At 42.3% G+C, this 24,511-nt stretch overlaps 1 protein-coding gene across 8 annotated transcripts in view; it reads right to left on the bottom strand.

Annotated features, from left to right (window-relative positions):
- Positions 1–4,373: 4,373 nt before the first annotated feature.
- Positions 4,374–24,511, bottom strand: part of APP (amyloid beta precursor protein) — a 279,992-nt gene continuing 259,854 nt past the window's right edge. For 7 of the 8 annotated variants that reach the window (XM_032277112.1, XM_032277105.1, XM_032277106.1 and 4 more), the window contains 3 exons: positions 21,420–21,520; positions 15,942–16,088; positions 4,374–5,355 (listed from right to left, as the gene is read on the bottom strand). In XM_032277112.1, coding sequence (XP_032133003.1) covers positions 5,254–5,355; positions 15,942–16,088; positions 21,420–21,520 — 350 coding nt within the window. In that variant the 3' untranslated portion in view covers positions 4,374–5,253. The remainder of the gene's footprint in view (positions 5,356–15,941; positions 16,089–21,419; positions 21,521–24,511) is intronic. The other variant, XM_032277108.1, reaches the window with a different exon arrangement.

Below are 24,511 nucleotides of genomic sequence, written 5' to 3'. Positions count from 1 at the left end.
CGTGAAATGTGCACCTCTGTGTGCAGGAATGGAGGGAGTCATCATTCATTGAGAAGTGAAAGGCTAAAGGAGGAGCAAGACATCTAGAGTCTGATGTTGGGCACATTAAGCGTGAGTTGTCTGTTAAATATTCAGATAAAGATGTCAGCAGGCAACTGGGAATCTGGAGTTCAGAATGGAACTTATAAAAAGAAATTGCCCTACCCAAGGGAGTTAAAAGACATCCTTTTCTGTCCCAGTCTTTCATTACTAGTTAATTATGCTGAGCTGATCAAGACAGGGAAATGGCTATTACTTATTCCTATTAGAATGTGTATATATTTTTTCAATATGGTAGTTTTAAAACAAGTTCTTTGACATTCTTCCCATCAAGAGATGGAATCTATGTCCCCTTTCCTTGACCTAGGCAGGCATTTGTGGTTGCATTGACCAACTCGGTATGACAGAAGTAATGTTATGGAATTTTGAGGGTGAGGCATAAAAGGCAATGGAGTTTTTGCCTCTCTCTTTGGGATGTTCATCCTTGAGATCCAGCCAGCATGCTATGAGAAAGCCAGGGCAACGTGGCAGGGCACATTGCTTATGGAGAGGAACTGAGGCCCCCAGCCAAACTCCCAAACACATCCCTCATTCTTCAGTTCAGCTGGTTATGTGGTTGCTTTGTGGAGGAGACAGGAGCATTCCTCACTGAGCCCTACCCAAATTGCACATTTGTGGCAAAACACAATTTTTACTGTATAAACCACTGCTAAAGGTGGTAATGGGTTATTCAGAGACTTAACAGACAAGGTGTTGAAATTAGGACCAACTTTTTTTAACCATTGTATTGCTAGCACCTGGCATCGTCTCAGTACATGCAGTAGGCAGTCAGTAGCTGTTTTAAATGAATGAACCAAGATGAAGCACCTGTGACCATCTTACAAGTGGAAGGAGGGACGGTTGAGAGCACCAAGAAAAGCTCCTAGTTTGGAGGAACAGAGTTGAGCTCAGAAGGAACTCAGTTCAGGGAAGTTACTTTTTTTTTTGAGACAGAGTCTTGCTCTGTTGCCCAGGCTGGAGTGCAGTGGAGCGATCTTGGTTCACTGCAACCCCGCCTCCTGGGTTCAAGTGATTCTCATGCCTCAGCTTCCCAAGTAGTTGGAATTACAGGTGTCTGCCACCATGCCTATTTTTTCTATTTTTAGTAGAGATGGGGTTTTACCATGTTGCCCAGGCTGGTCTCAAACTCCTGACCTCAAGTGATCCACCCACGTTGGCCTCCTAAAGTGCTAATTACAGGTATGAGCCACCACGCCGGGCCAGGGTAGATAAAAATTGTATGCTCTGAATGTGTAAAACAGGTTGTCCAAGAAATCTTATGGACAATAAGTCATTTACTTTGGAAATGATTTTAAAGCCTTTTGAAATACAGCTATGCTAGAAATGAGATGCTGCCTCTGCTAGCTGCCTCCGAGCTGGTTACCAGGGGATAGATTTTCTTGGAACAATAGCCATAAAGGAACTTCATATTCTGATGTGATGTGAAAATGTATTCAACAAAGTGAATATATAATGAAAGCAAGAACATGATATAAATAATTTGCACTGCAACTTTTCCTGTATGCAGAAAGTCATACCAGTGTAGAGCCTTAACATGTTTGTGGGTAGGAGAGAGGGCACAGAAGAGAATAGACACAGGGCCATTCAAGGATCCTCTACAAGACAATCATTCCTGAGTGATCCGCCTAATCGGAAAACGGTGTGTATGGTTAGGCCAAAATTAGCCTCTTCTTTCATTTCAACTTGATGATTCAGTCAAGTCCCTCTTAGTCCTGGTGGTACCTTGAGGGGGCACTCATATTCACAACTGATGGAAGTGGGACTTCCTTTTTTTTGGAAGCCAATTTGGTATTGTAATTAAAGCGATAAGAATTAAAAATATCCCTCTACTTAGACACTCTCACGAGTAGCTAACACATAAGTACCATTTACTACGTATCAGGCACTGTTCTATACCAATATATGTGAATGCATTTAATCCTCATGACTGCCTTATAAAGTACTTTTATTTTACAAATGAGGAAACAGAGACTCAACTGAGGCAGAGCTTGGTTGGGCTCTGCCTCGGCTGGGTCTGCATTGTTGAAGGAGATGCTAAACTGCCTTTCATTATAAAACAAAAACAAACTAAACAAGAATCTGTGGTCAAAAACATCGTTCCCAGCATTATTTATAATAGTAAAAAATTTTTAAAAGGAGCTAAGTATTCATATGCAGCCATTATAAATGGATATTTTAAAAAAGAGAATGAACACTGATGTGCACCTGGCAGTTCAGAGCCCAGGCTCCAGAGTGAGACCTGACAGCGTGCAGACCAGACACGGAGAAGCCAAGCTTGTTGGGGAGAATCGGACGCAGGGAGAGCAGTGCTCCTGGGAGACAGGCAGAGCAGAAGAGGAAATAGAACAAAATTAAGGACGCTGCAAAAAACAGGAGACACACCAACTCTTCTATCTTTTCTGTCAACATCACCCACGAAAGAAACTGCACAACCAAAAGATTTCTGGGAACACAAGGACCAACAGAGAGCATTTCACGTATTTGACTGTGGAGCTGAGACTAATATAAGAGTTGGATCATGGGAATGAAAAACATGAAGACATGTAAACATTATATACCAATAAAGTAGAAATGCAATCATTGTTTACCTCTCCTTCACCAGACACTCCCTACAGGGCAAGGCCATCTAACCTCGTGCTTCAAAGCTCCAGTGAAACCCTCCCTCACCAGGAGACTACTCAGGAGACAAGAGTCGACTTACAACTCAAATTATGCCTGCTACTCTCCTCCACCTGGAGACTTTCGGACGCCTTTGTAATCAAGTTCTAGCCACAAAGGCATCAACTTGACCTCCTGGTAGATAAAGGCACCAGAGTGGGCACAGGGATCCCCACCTGCTCGCCTTCCCCGCATGTCATTCGTGCCAGGCCCTCCTTTTAAAAGTGCCCACTTTCTGCTCCAAAAGCCAATCAGTACCCTTAAGGCAGGAAGCCTGTACTTTCCCCCCAAGCTAGCTTTGGAATAAAAAGGCATTTTCTTGATACCAGACCTCACTCTTGTTAATTGGAGTCTGCAAGTAGCGAGTGACTGAACCTCCATTTCTGTTACAAAAATAGTGAGGAGGCCATCTGTGAACCAGGACAAGAACGTGACCAACCTGACTGCTGGCACTTGATCTCCTACTTTCAGCCTGCAGAACTGAGAGACAGAAACATTAAGCCACCCAGTCTATGGGATTCTTTTACAGCAGCCTGAACTAAGATAGACTTACCCAGTTAAAAATTATGTACAGGCTGGGCGCGGTGGCTCACGCCTGTAATCCCAGCGCTTTGGGAGGCTGAGGTGGGTGGATCACAAGGTCAGGAGTTCGAGACCAGCCTGGCCAATATGGTGAAACCCCATCTCTACTAAAAATACAAAAAATTAGCTGGATGTGGGGGCACGTACCTGCTACTCAGGAGGCTGAGGCAGGAGAATTGCCTGCACCTGGGAGGTGGAGGTTGCAGTGAGCCAAGATCATGCCACTGCATTCCAACCTGGGTGATAGAGCAAGACTCCATCTCGAAAAAGAAAAATTATGTACATATGACATTATTTTAAACTACAGAGCCGTGGTTCTCAAATGCAGCTTTGTCCCCTAAAGGATATTTGGCAATGTCTGAAGACACTTTTGATTGCCAGTGGTCAGATGCTGCTAAAAAACACCTTACACTACTCAGGAAAACCCCCTACAACAAGGAATTATTCCCTACAAAATGTTAGTAGCATTCAGGACAAGAAACCCTGCTTTACAGATAACAATCAGCTCTCTTAATTTTTATTTCCCTGGAACTTTTCTCCGTCTCTCCTTTGGGACAAACTTGAGGGTCAAAATGTGGCAGCAAAATATTTTAGATCAAGTAAAGACTGTAAATTAGGTCTATGAGATATTTTCCCAGCACTGGGAGACATATGTTGGCCCCAATTTCCTACTCGGACTTCCAATTAAGACACAAGAGGTGTGGGTCCCCAACATGGGAAGACTTCTCACTGGTCTGTAGATCAGTAAATAGTCAAGGCTGTTACCACAGAGTCATTCACACCAGCACAACGGCGCTCCTCCAAGAATGTATTTACATGAAAACACCATTTTAGACAAATGGAAGGCACATCCTAAAGAACGGTTTGTCCAGGCATGCCTTCCTCATTCCCTTATATCACAGCTTCCATTTCATCTTCTTTTGTATCATAAATAGAACTTGAGACCTGGTTAAAGGAAACTGAGTCTGCCTTTTCTCTCCCCACCTAATATTACTTTGACTATTTAATGTCCAGAGTCATCCTTCAAAGAAAAGTCTTGCCCAGGGTTATTTTATTTAATTTATTTATGTAATACAGTGTAGAAAGCTATCATGTCATAAGCAATGATTCTGTACAATCATCCTGCAGAAAATTTTTTTTGGAGAATTCTTGGTAATTTAAGACCAGCAGAGCACCCCTCCCCACCCACCCCGTAAAAGTGCTTACAATGAACAGGGATTCTTTTTCTTTATCAAAGACCCAAAGATACGTGGACAAAAAAAAAGCTTGAAGTCTCAATGCCTAATGTGTGCACATAAAACAGGCACGAAGGAACAAACGTGTATCCTCTTAATTCCTATATCACAAATATAGCAGAAGCAGCAATCTGTACAGTAAAATGCAATCATGGAAAAAAAATCTCTCTAAAGCATCTGAAATACTTAAAAATGTTTAACTTTAAAATGCATAGTGATCAGGAAAGGAATACTTAGGCAAGAGAAGCAGCTAAACTCCCACGTTCACGTGAAGCATCCCCCATCGATTCTTAAAGCATATTTAAAGTAGGACTTAGTGGGGTCACAAACCACAAGAATAATATACAACTGGCTAAGGAGCTATGTGATAAATAATCAGGAGAGAATCTATTCATGCACTAGGTTTGAAACAGCTAAATTCTTTACAGTACACAAAACCCATTAATAATGTAGTGTAGAGACCAAAATGTAAAGAGACAGAGAGAATACATTACTGATCTGTGGATTAATTCAAGTTCAGGCATCTACTTGTGTTACAGCACAGCTGTCAAAAGGCGATAATGAGTAAATCATAAGACAGAGGGGTTTGTTTCTTTCCACATTATTCTATAAATGGACACCGATGGGTAGTGAAGCAATGGTTTTGCTGTCCAACTTCAGAGGCTGCTGTGGCGGGTGTCTAGTTCTGCATCTGCTCAAAGAACTTGTAGGTTGGATTTTCATAGCCGTTCTGCTGCATCTTGGACAGGTGGCGCTCCTCCGGGGTGACAGCGGCGTCAACCTGAAAAACAAAGAGGAGGAGAGCTGAGCAAAAAATAAAAATCGATCCTTTAAGGGTGCACATGGAGAAGCAGTAAAAAGGCAAGAAGCACAGTACTCTTGCCAAGACTGCAGAACCCCCATGTTTCTCCCCTACTTTGACACCTTGGAGCAGAATGCTTTTGCCCACCAGTTACACAGATGCTGTGCTCCACCTAGCCACCAGGTGGCGGCGGAAACCTTGAGACGCTTGTAAAAACTCCTGTGGTGGCTTCTGCTTCCCCAGCTCAGCAGTAAGTGGATAAAGCCAGTGCAATGGTATTTTTTCCTCCCTTGTTGGCTCAATAAAGGACAAACGGCGTTAATGGAAGCCTGTTTTACTTGAAAGTGTGTTGGCAAGATAGATAAAACCACAAGAGTATATCATGGGGGGAGATTCAGCAAAGTATACTGTATCTTGGGTGACACTCAAATCTATGTAGAAAAATACTTGATTCCCTGGACTGCTGAACACCTTGCCATGCTGATTTTAGTCTAGCCCATTCCTATCAAATGTTATGTTTGTTAAAATGTAAAAGAGAGGTTTGAGAATCATGTAATTAGAACAATAACATACATATACCAAAGGGGGCCATTATTTGGCACAAGAAAAAAGGAAGACTGGAGCAAGGAGGAACACCATTCTAGATTGCATATTTTTTTTTTTTTTTTTTTTGAGACGGAGTCTTGCTCTGTTGCCCAGGTTGGAGTGCAGTGGTGCAATCTCAGCTCACTGCAACCTCCGCCCCCCGGGTTCAAGTGATTTTCCTGCCTCAGCCTCCCAAGTAGCTGGGACAACTGGCACCTGCCACTATGCCTAGCTAATATTTTGTATTTTTAGTAGAGACAGGGTTTCACCATGTTAGCCAGGATGGTCTCGATCTCCTGACTTCATGACTTGCCTGCCTCGGCCTCCCAAAGTGCTGAGATTACAGGCATGAGCCACTGCACCTAAGATTATATAATTAAAAAAAAAAAAAAAAACTGAGCTTCAGGGTACTATAGAAGTATGTTCGGCTAAAGGTTTAAAATCAGACCCTCTCTGTTAATATGTTGCTTTACTTCTAAGGCCAGGCCAGTAATTGAGGACTTTTTTCTCTCCCTGTCACTGCTAGAGCTGTGTGGGGCATTTACTCTCTGCAGATTGCGTGGGGTACTTACTTCTACAACAAGCACAGTGGCTGTTCTGGTTTTACTATATTTGTTATACCTTTCCCCATTCCCAGAAGAGAGGTGGTCCTTAACTCTGCCAAATGAGTAAAGGCTTACTTTTTTGGCTGTTGAAATTCCTCTTGTGTAAAAGCATGGTAAGTTGAAGGGAATAAATACAAAATCATTAGAATGAAGAAGCATGTTTTCCAGAGAAAAGTTTGGATGTACCATATGGAAGATTATCCTTCAAAGGGATATTTCCTAGAATGGGCTGCCCACTCATCCCCAGGAGGATACTACAGGCCTGTTCCCCCTTGCTGAGTGTTGCAAAGTGACATTCGCCCCTTATGCAGCTTTTCCCCCTACACACCCCATCTGGCACGGATCTGAGCCTACACAGCATTACCCCTGAAGGCAAGGAAGAAAAAGTACCAGCAAGGACATGGTGTTGGCGCTAAGACATGAGGTCTGGAGATGGAGCTAGACACGTCATGACTAGACTACACTGGCTGGTAACAACTCAGACTATAAGATCTGTTAATATGGCCAGGCATGGTGGCTCATGCCTGTAATCCCAGCACTTTGGGAGACCAGCCTGGCCAACATGGTGAAACTTGGCTCTACGAAAAATACAAAAATAAGCTGGGCGTGGTAGCGTGTGCCTGTAGTCCCAGCTGCTCCAGAAGCTGAGGCAGGAGAATTGCTTGAACTTGGGAGGTGGAGTTGGCAGTGAGCCAAGATTGTGCCACTGCACTCCAGCCTGGGCGACAGAGTGAGACCCCACCTCAAAAAAAAAAAAAATCTGTCAATATTATCAGGTCCCCTGAGGTCCCTTTGTACAGCCCAACTTCATGAAGTGATTGACTCTTCGGTCTGGGAATGAGGTAGAATGATTACCGGGGCTAATCCCAAGGCAGCTGCAATAGGCAGATATACAGCTCCCTCATCCCTTGGGACCTAGTGTTCCATCCATTACATGCCCTGATTCTTAAGTTCCCATTTATGGAAGAGACTGTGTGCCACTGTGAATCCCTCCCGTCTACCACCCTGTAGCTCAGAGCTGCCTGAGTTTCCCTGCAGCCAAACCCTGAGGTTACTTCAACAACAAACCTGGACATTTCCCCTTAGCACACGCCCAACAAGCTCTAACCAAGGCCAGTACTCAGAGGACACTGCTCAAATGGATGCTCAGCTTCACTGTCCTTCTGGGAGCAAATCAGAGATGTTTCCTCATCCTTTCCTCTTTCCTTTGATCTGCACTGTTGTCAACAAATGAGGTCACCTGGCTTTAACTGGCAACTGTGTAATGAGCCTCCAACTTGTAAGTTAAAACACCATCCTTAAAGATTAGCACCAATAATGAGAGATTTCATTCACTCTCAATCTGCTTGCCAGGAGACAGCCTATCTGCAGCAGTATGCCATTTGAACTTGGGCATCATTTTTGCTCCCAATTACCTCGTAACTGAGATCTCAAAGAATGCCCAAGTTTAAAAAAATTATCTTGCTTAGCTGCTATGTTTCTGATTGTAGAAAAAAGCCACAGTGCTGCTTCATTGTTGGAATATTACACTTTTATCTCTTCCAGGAGGCACATCCACCATCATACTGCTGTCAGCAATCATTTGCATGCATCAAGGTCAGGGGAACTCCTGGCAATTTGATAGGCTTATCTCCTCTTCAAACTCCAAAGCCAAATGTCTTTCCTTGGCTTCTGTTTTGCTACGTGCTAATCCTATTACCTTTTGCCATTGAGAAGACAGTTACATTTTGTCATTCCTGCCATGTGGCGGGTTGGCCCTCAGACCTCAGAGGGCTCAGGAGCTACAGGAGAAGGGATTATCTTTACAAAAAGGCATCTAAGGAGCATGAATTGGATCTTTCATCTCCAACCCCTTGAAAGCTGGATGTGAAAAACTGAGTATTCACGTCTATGGATAAACCTGCCGCTAAAGGAAGTGCACCAGGTAAGGGCGGCCTTCCTCTCCAGCAGGCTCACCAATCTCTTCCTCGTGGTTACGCTACAGCAGTGGCATGGGCCACCATGTGAAGGCCAGCCCCACCTCAACCCTGTGCAGACAGAGCCTCTACACAAACACAATACTACTTCCCTGAAAGCAGAGCCAGGGGAGGTTTGGGCCCGTGGTGCTTCTTTTGGAAGGAATGATAAAACAATGAAGTCAGGGACAGAATTTCCATTTTCCAACCAGGCAGAAACATCTGCCACTTGCTGGGATGAAAACACACATACGTGGCCAGGCATGGTGGCTCACGCCTGTAATCCCAGCACTTTGGGAGGCTGAGACAGGCGGATCACAAGGTCAGGAGTTCGAGACCAGCCTGACCAACATGGTGAAACCCTGTTTCTAGTAAAAATACAAAAATTAGCCGGGCATGGTGGCGCAAGCCTGTAATCCCAGCTCCTCGGGAGGCTGAGGCAGAATCTCTTGAACCCAAGAGGCGAAGGTTGCGGTGAGCCAAGATCACACACCACCGTACTCCAGCCTGGGTGACAGAGTGAGACTCTGTCTCAAAAAAAAAAAGAAAAGAAAACGAAAACACACATACATATAACCACTGAATATTCATTCTCTCCCCAGGCAGCCTGGATTCCACAGCAGCAGGAACTGATCTGGTCTTCATTCGGCCCAGGCCCCCTGCACTGCACGGCAGCGTATCTTCAACTGGCTGCTGCCAATGACACATGCTGAAAAGAGCTGAGCCCAAACGGCCTGACCTGCCTTGTCCTAAAATAGCTTTGAGAACTTCTGACACTCTTTGCCTTACCTCCATACCCCCTCCCTTACCCTTTTCTTCCTGAACTTGATTCATGGGAACCATTTAGTCCTTCACTATATCCAGAGGAATTTAGAGCTCAGCTATCTGACTGCAGGGATAAGATTCTATTTGGGTGTCCTTAGTTTCTAGGTCTCCTCCATCATCTTGCCACTAGAGTATCTACATGGAGGTGCGTGAGCTTGGAGGAGGGGCAGGCAACACCACTTTTGCATTTGATTATGTAATCAGCAGGATGTGGATTAATAGATGTCCCTTTATACAAGGGACTGAGTTAGGCCAAAAGACAGAATCCTGTCATTGAGATGGACCAGACAAGTAAAGGAGGGTAAGGGAATGGCGTGGCACATCAAAGGAGCCAGAAGTATGTGAAAAATGAAAAAAAAAAAAAAAAAAAAAAGAAAGCAAAGAAAATAGCCAGCAAGTTTTCTTTTCTTTGTGATGGAGTCTCGCCCCGTCGCCTGGCTGGAGTGCAATGGTGTCATCTCGGCTCACTGCAACCTCCACCTCCCAGGTTCAAGGAATTCTCCTGCTGCAGCCTCCTGAGTAGCTGGGACTACAGGTGTGCACTAGGACGCCTGGCTAATTTTTTGTATCTTTAGTAGAGACGGAGTTTCACCATGTTGGCCAGGCTGGTCTTGAACTCCTGACCTCGTGATTTGCCAGCCTCAGGCTGCCAAAGTGCTGGTATTACAGGCGTGAGCCACCGTGCCTGGCCCTAGGAAGTTTTCAAGCTAGTCACTTAACCCTCCTAGTAACCTCCCAGTAATTGCTTGCTACTTGGTTGTGTAGATGCTCATTTTCCCTAATTAAGATGCCATCTCTTTCTAGTTATATAGAACTAGAAAGTAGTTGGCTATGTTTATTGCCAGCATCAAGCAATTCTTCAGGAAGGTTCAGGAACTCCTTTGATATTCCTTTGTGATTTTTTTTTTTTTTTTGAGACAGAGTCTTGCTCTGTCACCCAGGCTGGAGTGCAGTGGTGAGATCTTGGCTCACTGCAACCTCTGTCTCCCGGGTTCAATTGAGTCTCCTGCCTCAGCCTCCCAAGTAGCTGGGACTACAGGTGTGCACTAGGACGCCTAGCTAATTTTTTGTATCTTTAGTAGAGACGGAGTTTCACCATGTTGGCAAGGCTGGTCTCAAACTCCTAGCTTCAAGTGATCCACCTGCCTTGGCCTCCCAAAATGCTGGGATTACAGGTACGAGCCACCACCCCCAGCCTGTAATCATTTTTGATGCTCTCCTTCGATGTTCCAATTTCTCCTCCTGCTGCTCACTGTAAGTCGCTCCTAGGTTCTGCGTCCACCCTCACTTCTCTGTACCGCTGCTTTCCATTCAGGCTGACCACTCTCTCCAACTACTCTACAATGCCGACGTCAGTGCGTCTGTATCCTGGTGGGTCAGCTTCTTTCTGAAAAAAAAGGACCTCTAAGGACATCTTTTTATAAAGTCACCAGTATGACAGCACACTTCTCAGAAAAAGTCGCATGCCAAACCTCCATAAAAGACAAATAAGCAACTCTATGCTTATTTAGGTCATTAATGAGATGACCAGGAGGTCAGTGCAGGGAGACGTCTGGGGTTCCAGTGATCAGATCCGTGAGAGGAAAACTTTTTCACATCCTGTGATAAAGAGAAGCTGTGTCCCTGACTTCTACTTATTAAAGGTGACATCTCAGCAGAGAGTGGCAGAAAGAGCTACGATACGTATTTTTAAGTATCTAGTGTCTACATATCTGAGTGTAGAAAAGTGCTGCTTGCTACTAAACAGATCCTGGGATCAGTGGGCTTTGCAGAACGTCCTAAAACAGGAGCAAGGGTGGATAATTCAGCTAGTGCTGAGATTTCTGGCCACCAGAGAGGTATTCTGACATGGAGGGCGCCTTTGGGGAGTGGTAATAACAAAAGGCTACTGCTTCACTGCTTGAAGCACCAATAAGGCACAGTTACCTCCTTGGGAAAATGTGGACAATGGCTCACAGAGTGACTCTATGGCCTTATGGCTAAATAAATCATTAAGTCAATATTTGCTGCTTATTATTATTTTTTGAGACGGAGTCTTGCTCTGTCGCCCAGGTTGGAGTGCAGTGGCACAGTCTTGGCTCACTGCAGCCTCCACCTCCTGGATTCAGGTGATTCTCCTGCATCAGCCTCCTGAGTATTAATTTTTTTTTTTGGAGAAAGAGTCTTGCTCTGTCACCCAGGCTGGAGTGCAGTGGTGCAATCGTGGCTCACTGCAACCTCCATCTCCTGGGTTCCAGTGATTCTCCTGTCTTAGCCTCCCAAGTAGCTGGGATTACAGGCGTGCACCACCAACCTGGCTAATTTTTTCTATTTTTATTAGACACAGGGTTTCACCATGTTGGCCAGGATGGTCTTGATCTCCTAACCTTGTGATCCGCCTGCCTTGGCCTCCCAAAGTGCTGGAATTACAGGCGAGAGCCATCGCGCCCAGCCACTGCTTATTGTTTTTTAAAAAAGGGAAATCTAGCAAGTGCTCATTTCCAAACGCTAACAACTCCACTAACAGAAATACAGTCATGGGCCACATAATGACATTTTAGTCAATGACAGACCAAGTATCTATGATGGTGGTCCCGTAAGATTATAATATCATATTTTCTTTCTACTGTGCCTCTTCTATGTTTAGATACACAAATACCTACCAGTGTGTCACAACTGCCTGTAGTACTCAGTGCAACAGCATGCTGCACAGCTGTGTAGCCTAGGAGCAATAGTTTGTAGGTGTGTAGCTGGCTTACCATCTGGATTTATGTACATATATTTTATGATGTTTGCACAAGATGAAACCACCCCATGACACATTTCTCAGAATGTATCTCCAGTGTGAGGCGGTAGAGGCTTGTTTTCATTTCTACATTCGTTCTCAGGTTTTTTCCCTAGGGTTCCTATCTCTGTGATCTTCTGTAGGAATTTTTCACTCTAAAAACGAGGAATTTCCTGGAAACCAATGCCTTCCTCATGGCTTCTTCATGGACTGACGAGATGTAGGTACAATGGTATTCTGTCCTGAGTGACTGAAGCGAGTCCAGCTGGAAATATTCATTTACACATTTTTGTTGATTGAAGGAGGGTTACACATTAATGAGGGTTAGCCAGAGCTGGAAATAAAGGCATTTCCATGTGCTTGAGTGTGAGAGGACCTGTTGGGTAGGAAGAGGATGTCTGCAGAAGCATCACTTCCATTCAGTGCACACTCTGGAATGCTGAGAAAAATGGCGCTCGGAGAGCCCACAGTGCTCTCACCTGGGAACATTCCTGGGCTGGGGTGCAACTCCCTGTGTTGAAGTTCTAGCATCCCAGCTAGACTATACTTTTTGAGAACAGAAAAGTGGAATGCAGTCTATTCCAACACTGTTGTACAGACACACCATGTGGCTGGACAGAGGGCTGCTTTAGGGAAGGACAGCCACAAAGGTCTTGAGAGGAAGAAGGAGATGAGATGAAACACAAACGAGGTGGGTCCCTTCATCTAGAAAGGCCTCCAGTTGCTCTCAAGTAGACAGCAAAATGAATATCTAGAGAAGAGCTGAACAGCCATCTTTCCCGATTTTGCTCCTGCAAGGATACCTCCTGGCTTAAAAATTATTTTCAGAATCTGGGTCAAAATGTCAACTTCTCCTCTGACATTCCAAGTCCAATGAGACACTGCCTGGTAACTGACAAAAAAGAGGTGATTTAATTCAGGCAGCTGGAAGAGCACTTAAAAGGCAACTGGTTAACTGGGAGGCAAGAGACACCATCTTCCCCTCCCTAAGGCTTGCGCAGAGAACTAAAAGGAAAGAGTGTTAAAATGATGTGTCAGTGACTCTCAAATCTGACTGCCTGTCTCATTCAGGTGGGGAAGTTTTCAGCACTCAGATTCCAAGCCTCCTATTTGGGAATTCTGTTTCCTTAGGTCTGGGGCAGGACCTGGTAAGCCTCATACATAGACTGGGGAAGGGGCTCCTGGCAGACACCTTGCTTTTCTCCCTACCATCACTGGGCTCTGTTACGGGCTACAATGTGTCCCCCTAAAATTCATATGTTGAAGTCCTAACCTGCCAGTACCTCCACATCTGACTGTATTTGGAGACAGGGTCAAAGAGGTCATTAAAGTTAAACAAGGTTATCATCAGGGTGGATCCTAATCCAGTATGACTGGTGTCCTTACAGGAAGAGGTGAGGACACAGCAGAACACAGAGTGAAGGCCATGCCGTTTGCAAACAAAGGAGAGAGGCCTCTAGAGGAACCAACCTGGCTGACACCTTGATCTTACACTTTCAGCCTCCAGAAATGTGAGAAGGTAAATTTCTGTTGCTTAATCCACCCAATCTGTGTTACTTTGGTTATGGAAGCCCCAGGAAGCCAAGTCTTTGGCCTTTGGCATCAACGATGGGCATCTTTAACTGACAGATCAGCAGCAAAGATAGAATTGTATTAAAGAAATTAAAAAGGGCTCTTGAAGGCTGGGTGTGGTGGCTCATGCCTGTAATCCCAGCACCTTGGGAGGCCGAGGAGGGTGGATCACTTGAGGCCAGGAATTTGAGACCAGCCTGGCCAACGTGGCAAAACCCCTAAAAATGCAAAAATTAGCCAGGTGCAGTGGTGTGTACCCATAATCCCAGTTACTTGGGAGGCTGAGGTAGGAGAATCGCTTGAACCCAGGAGGTGCAGGTTGCAGTGAATGGAGACCATCCCACTGCACTCCAGCCTGGGCGACAGAGCGAGACTCCATCTCAAGAAACAAAGAAAACAACAACAATGAAAAAAGTCAAAACAACAGCAACAGAAAAGGGCTCTTGAATTCCTCAAGTATGAAGACATCTTTATTTACTCAAACATAAAACCAAAATGTAAAAAAAAATTAATTTGAGCAGAAATAAAAGAAACTGACACTAATGAAAATATATCTTACACTGTTTTGAGGGACATAAGCTTAGATACTATTACAAAAGGTGCAGTGCCCAAATGTGACGGTGGGGTCATTGCTTTTCTGTGCTCATGCTCTGGTCTGAGTCATTCCATTCCTTTCCACTGCTGCCTGCTGTTCCCTTGGTTTCCTTCCTCACACTGCTCATCCACGTCAGCATGAATGGGGAAACGAGGCTCATCCCCAGTTTCCATCAGCAGCTTCTGTTGTCATCTGCAGAGGTGTTAAATGCTGAACAAAATGAGATTTCTGGCTTCACTACAGATTTAATTTATTTAAACTTTGCCTGTCTTTCTAATCAAGAATGGTTTAGAAAACAGTTCCTTGAGGATGGTGAAATCTTCAGGTCCCTAGAAGCACCTAGGCTTTTCTCTGATGGCAAAAGCAATGGGGGCCGGGCAATGGTGGCTCACGCCTGCATCCCAGCACTTTGGGAGGCCAAGGTGGGTGGGTGGATCACCTGTGGTCAGGAGTTCGAGACCAGCCTGACTGATACGGTGAAACCCTGTCTCTATTAAAAATCTAAAAATCAGCCAGGAGTGGTGACGTGCACCTGTAGTCCCAGCTACTCAGGAGGCTGAGATGGGAGACTTGCTTGAACCTGGGAGGCGGAGGTTGCAGTGAGCCCAGATTGCGCCACTGCACTCCAGCTGGGCGATGGAGCAAAACTCTGTCTCAAAACAACAACAACAACAACAAAACACAATGGAGAATAAAAAGCAATGGGGAATATGAGGGGGAAATCTGGACTCTGACTTTGCCCCTATGTAATTTGAACCTTTCTGTCTTGGCCTCAGTTTCCTCATCTACAAAATGAGAAGATAAATTTGATTGCTCATCAAGATATCTTTCAGCTCTAAAAACTCTGTAACTCTTAAAATATTGCAATAAAATGTCATACACAGTTTTTGGTTTCCCCATGTATATAAAAGTTATATTTATACTGTACCCTCTGCAAGACAGGTTCCTAAAAAGTTTCATATGCTATGAGATTTTTACACTCCCCCCATGGCATTTTAAAAGCATAAAAATAACTTATTTGTAATTATTTTCTCCCTCTCTCTCTTGTATTTGTATAGCACCTCGAAACTAAGATATTTCAGATGAAGTGTAGGATAATAGGTTGAAGAACTCTCAAATAACAATCATGTATGTTTTGGTGGGCCATTTAGTATACTGTGATTTCCTGAGAAACTTCAAAGGTAAGAATTGCAGTGAAAAGTCACATTATTTACTATTATCTGATTGTATTCAGAGGCCAGACTAAGAGAAAAGAAATCCAGGAATAAGTATGTTTAGGTTTTTTATCGAAAAAGCAAGCTTCTACTTCTGTTTTTATTTTTAACTTCTCATGCTGATTTTTGTTGCTTGTCTTTGGAAAAAAAAAGTCTAAGAGTAATCATACTTTTTTAAAGTCATGCATTATCATTTGTATTATTTTGATAACTTCATTACAAATTATAAGTTGAGATAACACACAATCTCAATGCCTTGATCAGAATATTCACAGTAAGTTGCAATGAATGAAAAGCAAGACAAGAAAGAACAGCTGTAACCCAAGCCTCAGGGAAGCATATTGATTTGTTTTTTTAAAGAGATACTTAGCTCTTAGCAAAAAGCTAAGCCTAATTCTCTCATTGTCTTCTTTAATTCCCACTTGCAAACATGCAGTCAAGTTCACCTACCTCCACCACACCATGGTGAATGGATGTGTACTGTTTCTTCTTCAGCATCACCAAGGTGATGACAATCACTGTTGCTATGACAACACCGCCCACCATGAGTCCAATGATTGCGCCTTTGTTTGAACCCACATCTTCTGCAAAGAACACCTTGAAAACAAATTAAGAAAAAAAATTTTAACTTCTAAATGCAATGTAACTTCTAAATGCAATTAAAAGAACTTCATTTCTTAAATGCACAGGACATTTGCATGAGGCTATATGAAAAGTTTCAGTATATTCTCTGCCCAGCTGATTGGTCACATATTTGGTGCTTACTTAAAAAAAAGAAATCACATAGTCTCCTTACTAAGAATGACAATCATAGTTGATAGAACAATGTACAACATGTGGCTTCCCCAGTACGAAGAAGCCTACTTTCCCCTCACAAGTCAAAACTGAAGTCTGCAAGGACCTGAAACCCTTTGACAGGTGGAACATTTAGTGAGTGGTGGGAAGACAGCGCTTGGATCTATCAGAAGCTGGAAAGGCCTGGATCATACTAATGAAAGGAGGTCAGCATTTTCCCAGTCACAGCAGGTTTGAAATTCTGAGCCCTGATGTCTGACTCTCAGTGACTGCAACTTAGGTGTTTTTCAACCGTGTAGTTATCCTAATTTCCTTGGAGGAACATTTTTAAAGCACAGGGATAAACATTCTGCAACAAAGGAGTTAAACAATAAAAAAAAGACCTCTTGTTATCTACTTTTAGCCATAATAATTCAGCAGGATTCTAATGAACCTTTAGCAGTATAATGCTTTTTAAAGCATAACGCTGTTTCAAAGGGAAGTACAGGCAACAAGAATTTAAAGTCATTTAGCACTCATGCTTTCTTATTATTGTCTCCACACACCAAAATCTGAAATGTTGCTTTATTCTTGCTGTTTATTTGGATTAAACATAAAAAAATTTTTGAGAACACTGTAAAAAATAAATTTCATTTATTGCACTATATTCCTTCATACTGTTTATAAAAGCAAGTCATTATTTTTCGACTTTATCTACATCTTGTTATATAAGGAGTTGATCTTATGTCAGATGATGTAAAACTACTGCTAAACATTACCACATTTGCTACGTAATTTAATGAAAATACAAGCACACCTAGCTTTATTGCACAGTAGTGCTCTACAGATAGTGTTGTTGTTTTGTAAACAAATTAAAGGTCTGTGGTAACCCTGCATTGAACACATTTATTAGTGCCATTTTTCCAACAATGAACACAGGTTCACTTCATGTCTGTGTCACATATTGGTAATTCTTTCAATATTCAAACATAAAAAAATTATTATATCCATTTGGTGATCTGTGATCAGTGATCTTTGATGTTACTATTTTAATTGTTTTGGAGGGTCATGAAACATGCCCATGAAGATGGCAAACTAAATCAATACATGTTGTGTGTGTTCTGACTGCCCCTAAACTGGCCACTCTATTCTTCGACTGCCCGGCTCCCTACTCCTTGAGACAACAATATTGAAATTGGGCCAGTAAATAACCCTACAACGGCCTCTAAGTGTTTCAGTGAAAGGAAGAGTCACGTGTCTTCACTTTAAAGCAAAAGCTAGAAATAATTAAACTTAGCAAAGCACATTGAAAGCCAAGCTTCTTATGCCAGTTAGCGAAGTTGTGAATGCAAAGAAAAGCTCTTGAAGGAAATTAAAAGTGCTACTCCAGTGAGCACACAAATCATAAGAAAGCGAAACAGCCTTATTGCTGATAGGGAGAAAAGTTTTAGTTGTCTAGATGGAAGATCGAACCAGCCACAACGTTCTCTTAGGCCAAAGCCTAATCCAGAGCACAGCCCCCAATTCTCTTTGATTCTATGAAGGATGAGAGAGGTGAAGAAGCTGCAGAAGAAAAAAAGTCCGGAGAGGTTGACTTCATGAGGTTTAGGGAAGAAGCCATTCTCTATAACACACAAGTTCAAGGTGAAGCAGCAAGTGCTGATGTAGATGCTGCAGGAAGCAGCTTCTGAAGCACCTGGTGAAGGTGGCTGCACTAAATAACAGGTTTTCAGTAGAGATGAAACAGACTTATTTGGAAGAAAATGCCATCTAGTACTTTCATCACTCTAGAGAAGTCCTGGGTTCAAAGTGTCAAAAAAACAAGCTGACTCTCTTGTTATGAGCGAATGTAGCTGGTGACTTTAAATTTTTGAAGCCAACACTGATTTACCATTGTAAAAGTCCTAGGGCCCTTAAGAATTACTGTGCATCTACTCTGCCCATGTTCTATAAATGGAATAACAAAGCTTGGATGACAGCATGTGTCTCATCAGCATGGTTTACTGAATATTTTAAACCCACTGTTGAGAACTACTGCTCAGAAAAGATTGATTTCAAAATATTACTGCTCATTGACAAAGCACCTAGTCACACAAGAGCTCTGAAGGACAGGTACAAGGAGATTACTGTTGTTTTCATGCCTGCTAACACAACATCCATTCTACAGTCTGTGAATCAACTTTCAAGTCTTATTATTTCAAAATACATTTCAAATATATTTTGTGGGGCTATTAACTGCCATAGTGAGTCATTCCTCTAATGGATGTGGGCAAAGTGTACTGCAAACCTAAAAAGGATTCGCCTTCTAGATGCCATTAAGAACATTTGTGATTCATGAGAGAAAGTCAAAACATCAACATTAACAGGAGTTTGGAACTCTCATGGGTGACTCTGAGAAGTTTAAGACTTCAGTAAAGGATGTCACTGCAGATGTGGTGGAAATGACAAGAGAACTAGATAGAATGAGAAGTTCAGCCTAAAGACATGACTGAACTGCTACCATCTCAGGATCAAACTTGAATGAATGAGGAGTTACTTTTTATGGATGAGCAAAGCAAGTGATTTCTTGTAATGGAATCTACTCTTGGTGAAGGTGACGTGAACACTGTTGAAATGACAACAAATTAGGAGATCACATAAACTCGGGTGATGAAGCAGTGGCTGGATTTGAGAACACTGACTTCAATTTTGGAAGCTGTTCTATGGTGGGCAAAATGCTATCAAAGAGCATCACATGCTACAGAGAAATCTTTTGTGAAAGGAAGAGCCAATCGATGCAGCAAACTTCATTATTGTCTTATTTTAAGAAATTGCCACAGCCACCACAGCAACCACCACCTGGATCAGCCAGCAGCAGTGAACATCAAGGCAAGATTCTCCAGTGGCAAAAGGATTAGGACTTGCTGAAGACTCAGATGATCATTAGCATTTTTTTTTTTTTTTGAGACGGAGTTTCGCTCTTGTTACCCAGGCTGGAGTGCAATGGTGTGATCTCAGCTCACCACAACCTCTGCCTCCTGGGTTCAGGCAATTCTCCTGCCTCAGCCTCCTGAGTATCTGGGATTATAGGCACGCACCACCATGCCCAGCTAATTTTCTGTATTTTTAGTAGAGATGGGGTTTCACCATGTTGACCAGGATGGTCTCGATCTCTTGACCTCGTGATCCACCTGCCTTGGCCTCCCAAAGTGCTGGGATTACAGGTGTGAGCCACCGCGCCTGGCAGCATTTTTTAAGTAATAAAATATTTTCAAATTAAAGTATGTATGTGGTTTTTAAAGACATAATGCTATTGTACATGTAACAGACCATAACATAGTATAAACATAACTTTTATAGGCACTGGGAAGCCAAAAAATTTGTGTGACATTTTATTACAAAATCTGTTTTATTGTGGTGTTCTGAAATTTCCAAGGTATGGCTGTAGCTCCCTGAAAAATTCTTTCAATATAGCCTCAAGATAGTCAAATGACTGACTTTTCAAAGCTAAAACTTGCATGCCAGATCTGGAATATAAAATATAGCAAATGAAGCAAACTTCTAAAAGGGTGTTACTCATGGTATATCCATAACAAAATGAGAAACTGTTCATAATTATTCGCTTTACTAAACAAATATGCTAGCTTAACATTTTTATAAAAAGCAAATCATTAATTAGCTAATGATAGTATGAGGTAATCGGGAATAAATGCAAGTCTAGACATATTCCTGTGCCTTTAAGAAACTACTGTAATTTTGTAATATTCATTGCACTAATTATAGTATATTATCTTATCAACTAGTACAGTAGAGGGAGCTGATTCTCCTAATTGCTGCTGCCGCCATTAGTCACTGTCGCATTACAGGCGTCAGTGTAATTGCGGAGATGGGCTTGTACGATGCAGGCCCCAGCGAGTGCACATTAATCTTCAGCTTTCTGCCCTACCCACTCTCAACTCTTCAGCAGTTCCCCAGTTCCGATTAACCTCTTCAGCAACAGCCTCATCAAGAGAACCCCTAATTTTATAACAATTGATACTGGATTATCTTGCCAATGAAAACCATGCTTCAAAAAGCTAAATGTCTTTGTACAAAAAAAGAATTACGAGACTTAAGAATGCAAATCTAAATCCCAAGTCAGTCTTTCATTTGCTACAGTTATTTATAGTCAAGTGAGGCATAAATAATAATTTGAAGGTGTTTCTTTAGGATATTAATACTAGGATTTATCCATTTTATTTATGAATATTGAAAAGACATTTTCTGCTCGAAAAAAGCTAGCACACACATACACACACACACACACACACAAAACAAAAGAAGTGCTTGACAGAACTTCAAGTATTATTGCTATAGAAATTTTATTACCATTTTCCTGTCCACCTGCGATAAAATTGTCTTCTTTATTAATTTAACCCCCTTACCGCACCTACTGATAAGATGGAAGCCTAACATAATCCGTGATTTATCTGAGTTTCTAAGCTTTTGGTAAAGGATTTTATATAACTACTAGAGCTGACCACAAAGGAGATGTCGCTTTGTGATTTACTCCAATTCTAACATTAGGGGGGAAAAGTGATTTCATCTGAAAAGGAAGCTGCTGTCTTCTTTGCCCAAGCCTTTTGATGAATAACACTATCAGGAATATCATGGGGTCCTGCTCACCCCATGATCTTACTCTTGCAAGAGAAGTTATATCACGGGAGGGAGGGGAGGGAATGAAAAAGAGCCAGGGGAGAGATGAATGAGCAAAGACAGTTCCAGATGGGAACTGAAGCCACATAAAGTGTTCTGTAAAACCAAGCAGCCTGTGCACGTGTTTGACTCTGATCCTTCAATAAATCTATTGTAAACCTACTTTCCTAGAAAACACAGTGGAAGTTAAAGTGGCTGCTATATTGAAATTAATTCTACTTTACATTCTGAGTCCTGCATGAGCTTAGCTGCCTTTTTTTTTCTTCGTTTTGTTATTTTTGTGCTTTTTGTCTTAGCTGCCTTTAGTCTGAAAAAACTATTCACGAAGCCTCTTATTTTCTTTATGTTCCGTGGTAATCCTATAGGCAAGCATTTTATTTTTATCTTTTCCTTAATTTGATTTCTGGCACAGGATGAACCACAGTTCACAGGTCATTCAGCAAGACAGAGTAGCGGAATAAGGTAAATTATTTTACGTACCAGTTTTTGATGATGAACTTCATATCCTGAGTCGTGTCGGAATTCTGCATCCATCTTCACTTCAGAGATCTCCTCCGTCTTGATGTTTGTCAACCCAGAACCTGTATTATATCATAATTAAAATATGCAGGACAACCAATTAGTTTTATTCACAAACAGTAACATTATAACACAAAGCTACCCAAAACTTCTTTCTAGGCCTGAAGTTAGAGGAAAATTGTTTAATGACTTTCTTCAAGAAAAATGATACCCTACATTTAAATCTGTAGTTATTACTTATTTTCAACAAAAAGAAATGAAAGGGTAAAGAAATCTGAACATAAGGCTTCTGCTGCCTTTAAACACATGCTGTAATTTTTGAAAATGGGGGAAAAGCAGAAGTTAAATGCAGGTTGTGAGGTTGGCAAGGATTTGTTTCTGGAATATGTTGGCTTGGCTTAGCAGCTTATTGTTTGGCCTATTATGTGCCTTTTTCCATGTGCACTCATTACTTCAGAAATAATAGTAAAAGGCTTTAAAAATGAGCATTAATTACCTGGTAGAACAAAACTGCTACTTTGGAGCTTTGTACCAATTACAAATAAATTATGTTCGTGTATCTATGCAGTGAAGCATTGTAAAAATTATATAATTTTAGTCAAGTGTTCTAGTTATAGATACAGATTGTAATTGGTTCATCTGCTGAATAATGAGCTACAGTACATAATTTTTTTAAAGGCTTCTTTGGGACTAACAGAATTTATAACCTACAAACTCTTCCTTCTCTATAAATTGCGATATGATTCTTAACACTCATTGTTCTGATGAATTTCATTATTCAAATAATAATTTGAAGCCTAAAAACAAAATGCAAAGCCATTTAAAAAACAAAAACATTAAGTAAAAAGTATGTATGTCTGTGTCCATGCTGTAACATTTAATTATCAAAAATCAGAATCTTAGGATGAAAAGGGCTTTTGAAGTCACCTCCTCTACAATGTTCCCACCCAGGAGCAGATTGTCAGCTCCTGTTTGAACACAGAGGAATGTGTCAATTTCTCTCCATTTTTTGAAAGACTTGCCTACCAGAATGGCCTTTTTTACATGAAGCCAGAATCGGTTTCCCCGTCCTTTGAGCCTGGTTCAACACAGAGCAAGCCTAATCCCCCCTTCCACATTAGAGCCTTGAACAGGTATCAGATCCCTAAGGAGAGGCATGTCTCTGTGGGTTCTTGTCTTACTGGGGCTACACAATCCCAATTCCTTTGCCTCCCAGGGGAATTCACTTCCTGCTCTTGGCCTAATCACTCTTTCAATCTTGTCTATGAGATGCTGGGAGACTTGTCACACATCTTGCTGACACTGAAAAGCACAATGTCCACAGCATATGATGTGCCAGTCTAACAGCACAGCCTATACAAGGAGAAGGTAAAGGCAATCTGACAAAACCCAGGAAATCCACGCTGGCTGTGACATAGCACCATTTCCTCATCCAACTGTTCAAAAAGCTTCCACTTGATAACCTATTTGCAAAGAGACCCACGGTCAATGTCAATCTATACCTGGCTTGTAGATTGTGAAGCTATCTTCTCTCCTTTTTATTACTCAGAACTTCATTTTCCTATCCCTACCTTCCCAGCTTTCCACAAAGACCGCAGGCAATGGTTCCATCTTATCTTCAAGTTCTCTTAGCCTGCAATTGGTCTGGGTCTTAAGAACTTGGATGTGGGTAGCAAGATGTCATGGTTTAAAATATATCCACAAATTTGCTGATATTCCTTCCTTCAAGAGGTAGAGCTTAATTTCCTTCCCTTGAGTGTGGTCGGGATATAGTGGCTTGCTCTAGAGAACAGGGTGTGGTAGAGGTGACGGTATATGACTTCTGAGACTAGGCCATGAAAGGCACTAAAGCTTCCTTCTTTATCTCTTTCCTGGACCTCCTGGTGCGGGGATGCGAGATACCATGTTGCAGGGACTCAAGCAGCCTTACAGAGTTCACATGGTAAGGTACTGAGGTTTCCTAATAATAGCCACATGAGAGAGCCATTTTGGCAACAGACCCACAAGCCCCAAGCAAACCTTCAGATGACTTCAGCTCAGGCAATGTCTTAACTGAAACCACACGAGAGACCCTGTGCCAGAGCCATCCAGCTAAATCACACCCCAAATCCTGATCTATAAAAACTGTAAGAAACTAATGCTTGTTGTTTTAAGCTGATAAATTCTGGGGTTATTTGCTAAATAGCAATAGGTAACTAATGGGCTAGGGCTTTGTTTTCTCATGTTGATCTATCTTTTTTTTTTTTTTTTTTTTTTTTTTTGAGATGGAGTATTGCTCTTGTTGCCCAGGTTGGAGTGCAATGGCATGATCTCAGCTCACTGCAACCTCTGCCCCCGAGTTTAAGCAATTCTCCTGCCTCAGCCTCCTGAGTAGCTGGGACTACAGGCATGCACCACCACATTTGTCTAATTTTTTTTTGTATTTTTAGTAGAGACGGGGTTTCTCCACATTGGTCAGGCTAGTCTTGAACTCCCAACGGCAGGTGATCTGCCCCCCTTGGCCTCCCAAAGTGCTGGGATTACAGGCATGAGCCACCCCGCCTGGCCTATGTTGATCTATCTTGGGCTTTAATTTCCTTTCATCAGAAGTTCATTCTCTTTAATAAAGACATAAAAGGCACAATGAAAGTCGGACAGTTTTCCCTTCTCGTCTCTTTAACTCTGGTCCCCTCAATGACCCAACCCTCAATCCCCGATGCCGTACCAAGAGACCCACAGAACTCTCTATTCTTATTTTCTTACTTTAATATTGTAAGTATTTTTTGCAAGTTTCAACTCATTCTGCTGAAACTAACCTTTCTGACACTTATTTTTATAGGGTAGTGATGCTAAAACTCTTTTTTCTCACTGGTTGTATATTTTTATTTTTCTATAGCCCTTTTAAATCTAAGACCTTGTATAACCACAGTGATTTCTTTACAGCTCACTTCTTTTCTGTTATTAAGATCTGGCAACTTGTGTGGTGGCTCACGCCTGTAATCCCAGGACTTTGGGAGGCCGAGCCAGGCAGATCACTTGAGGTCAGGAGTTTCAGACCAGCCTGGCCAACATTG

Source organism: Sapajus apella, unplaced genomic scaffold (genome assembly GCF_009761245.1).
Source record: "Sapajus apella isolate SASKATOON/1434 unplaced genomic scaffold, GSC_monkey_1.0 scaffold8, whole genome shotgun sequence".
NCBI lineage: Eukaryota > Metazoa > Chordata > Mammalia > Primates > Cebidae > Sapajus > Sapajus apella.
This window is presented reverse-complemented; position numbering and strand designations above follow the sequence as displayed.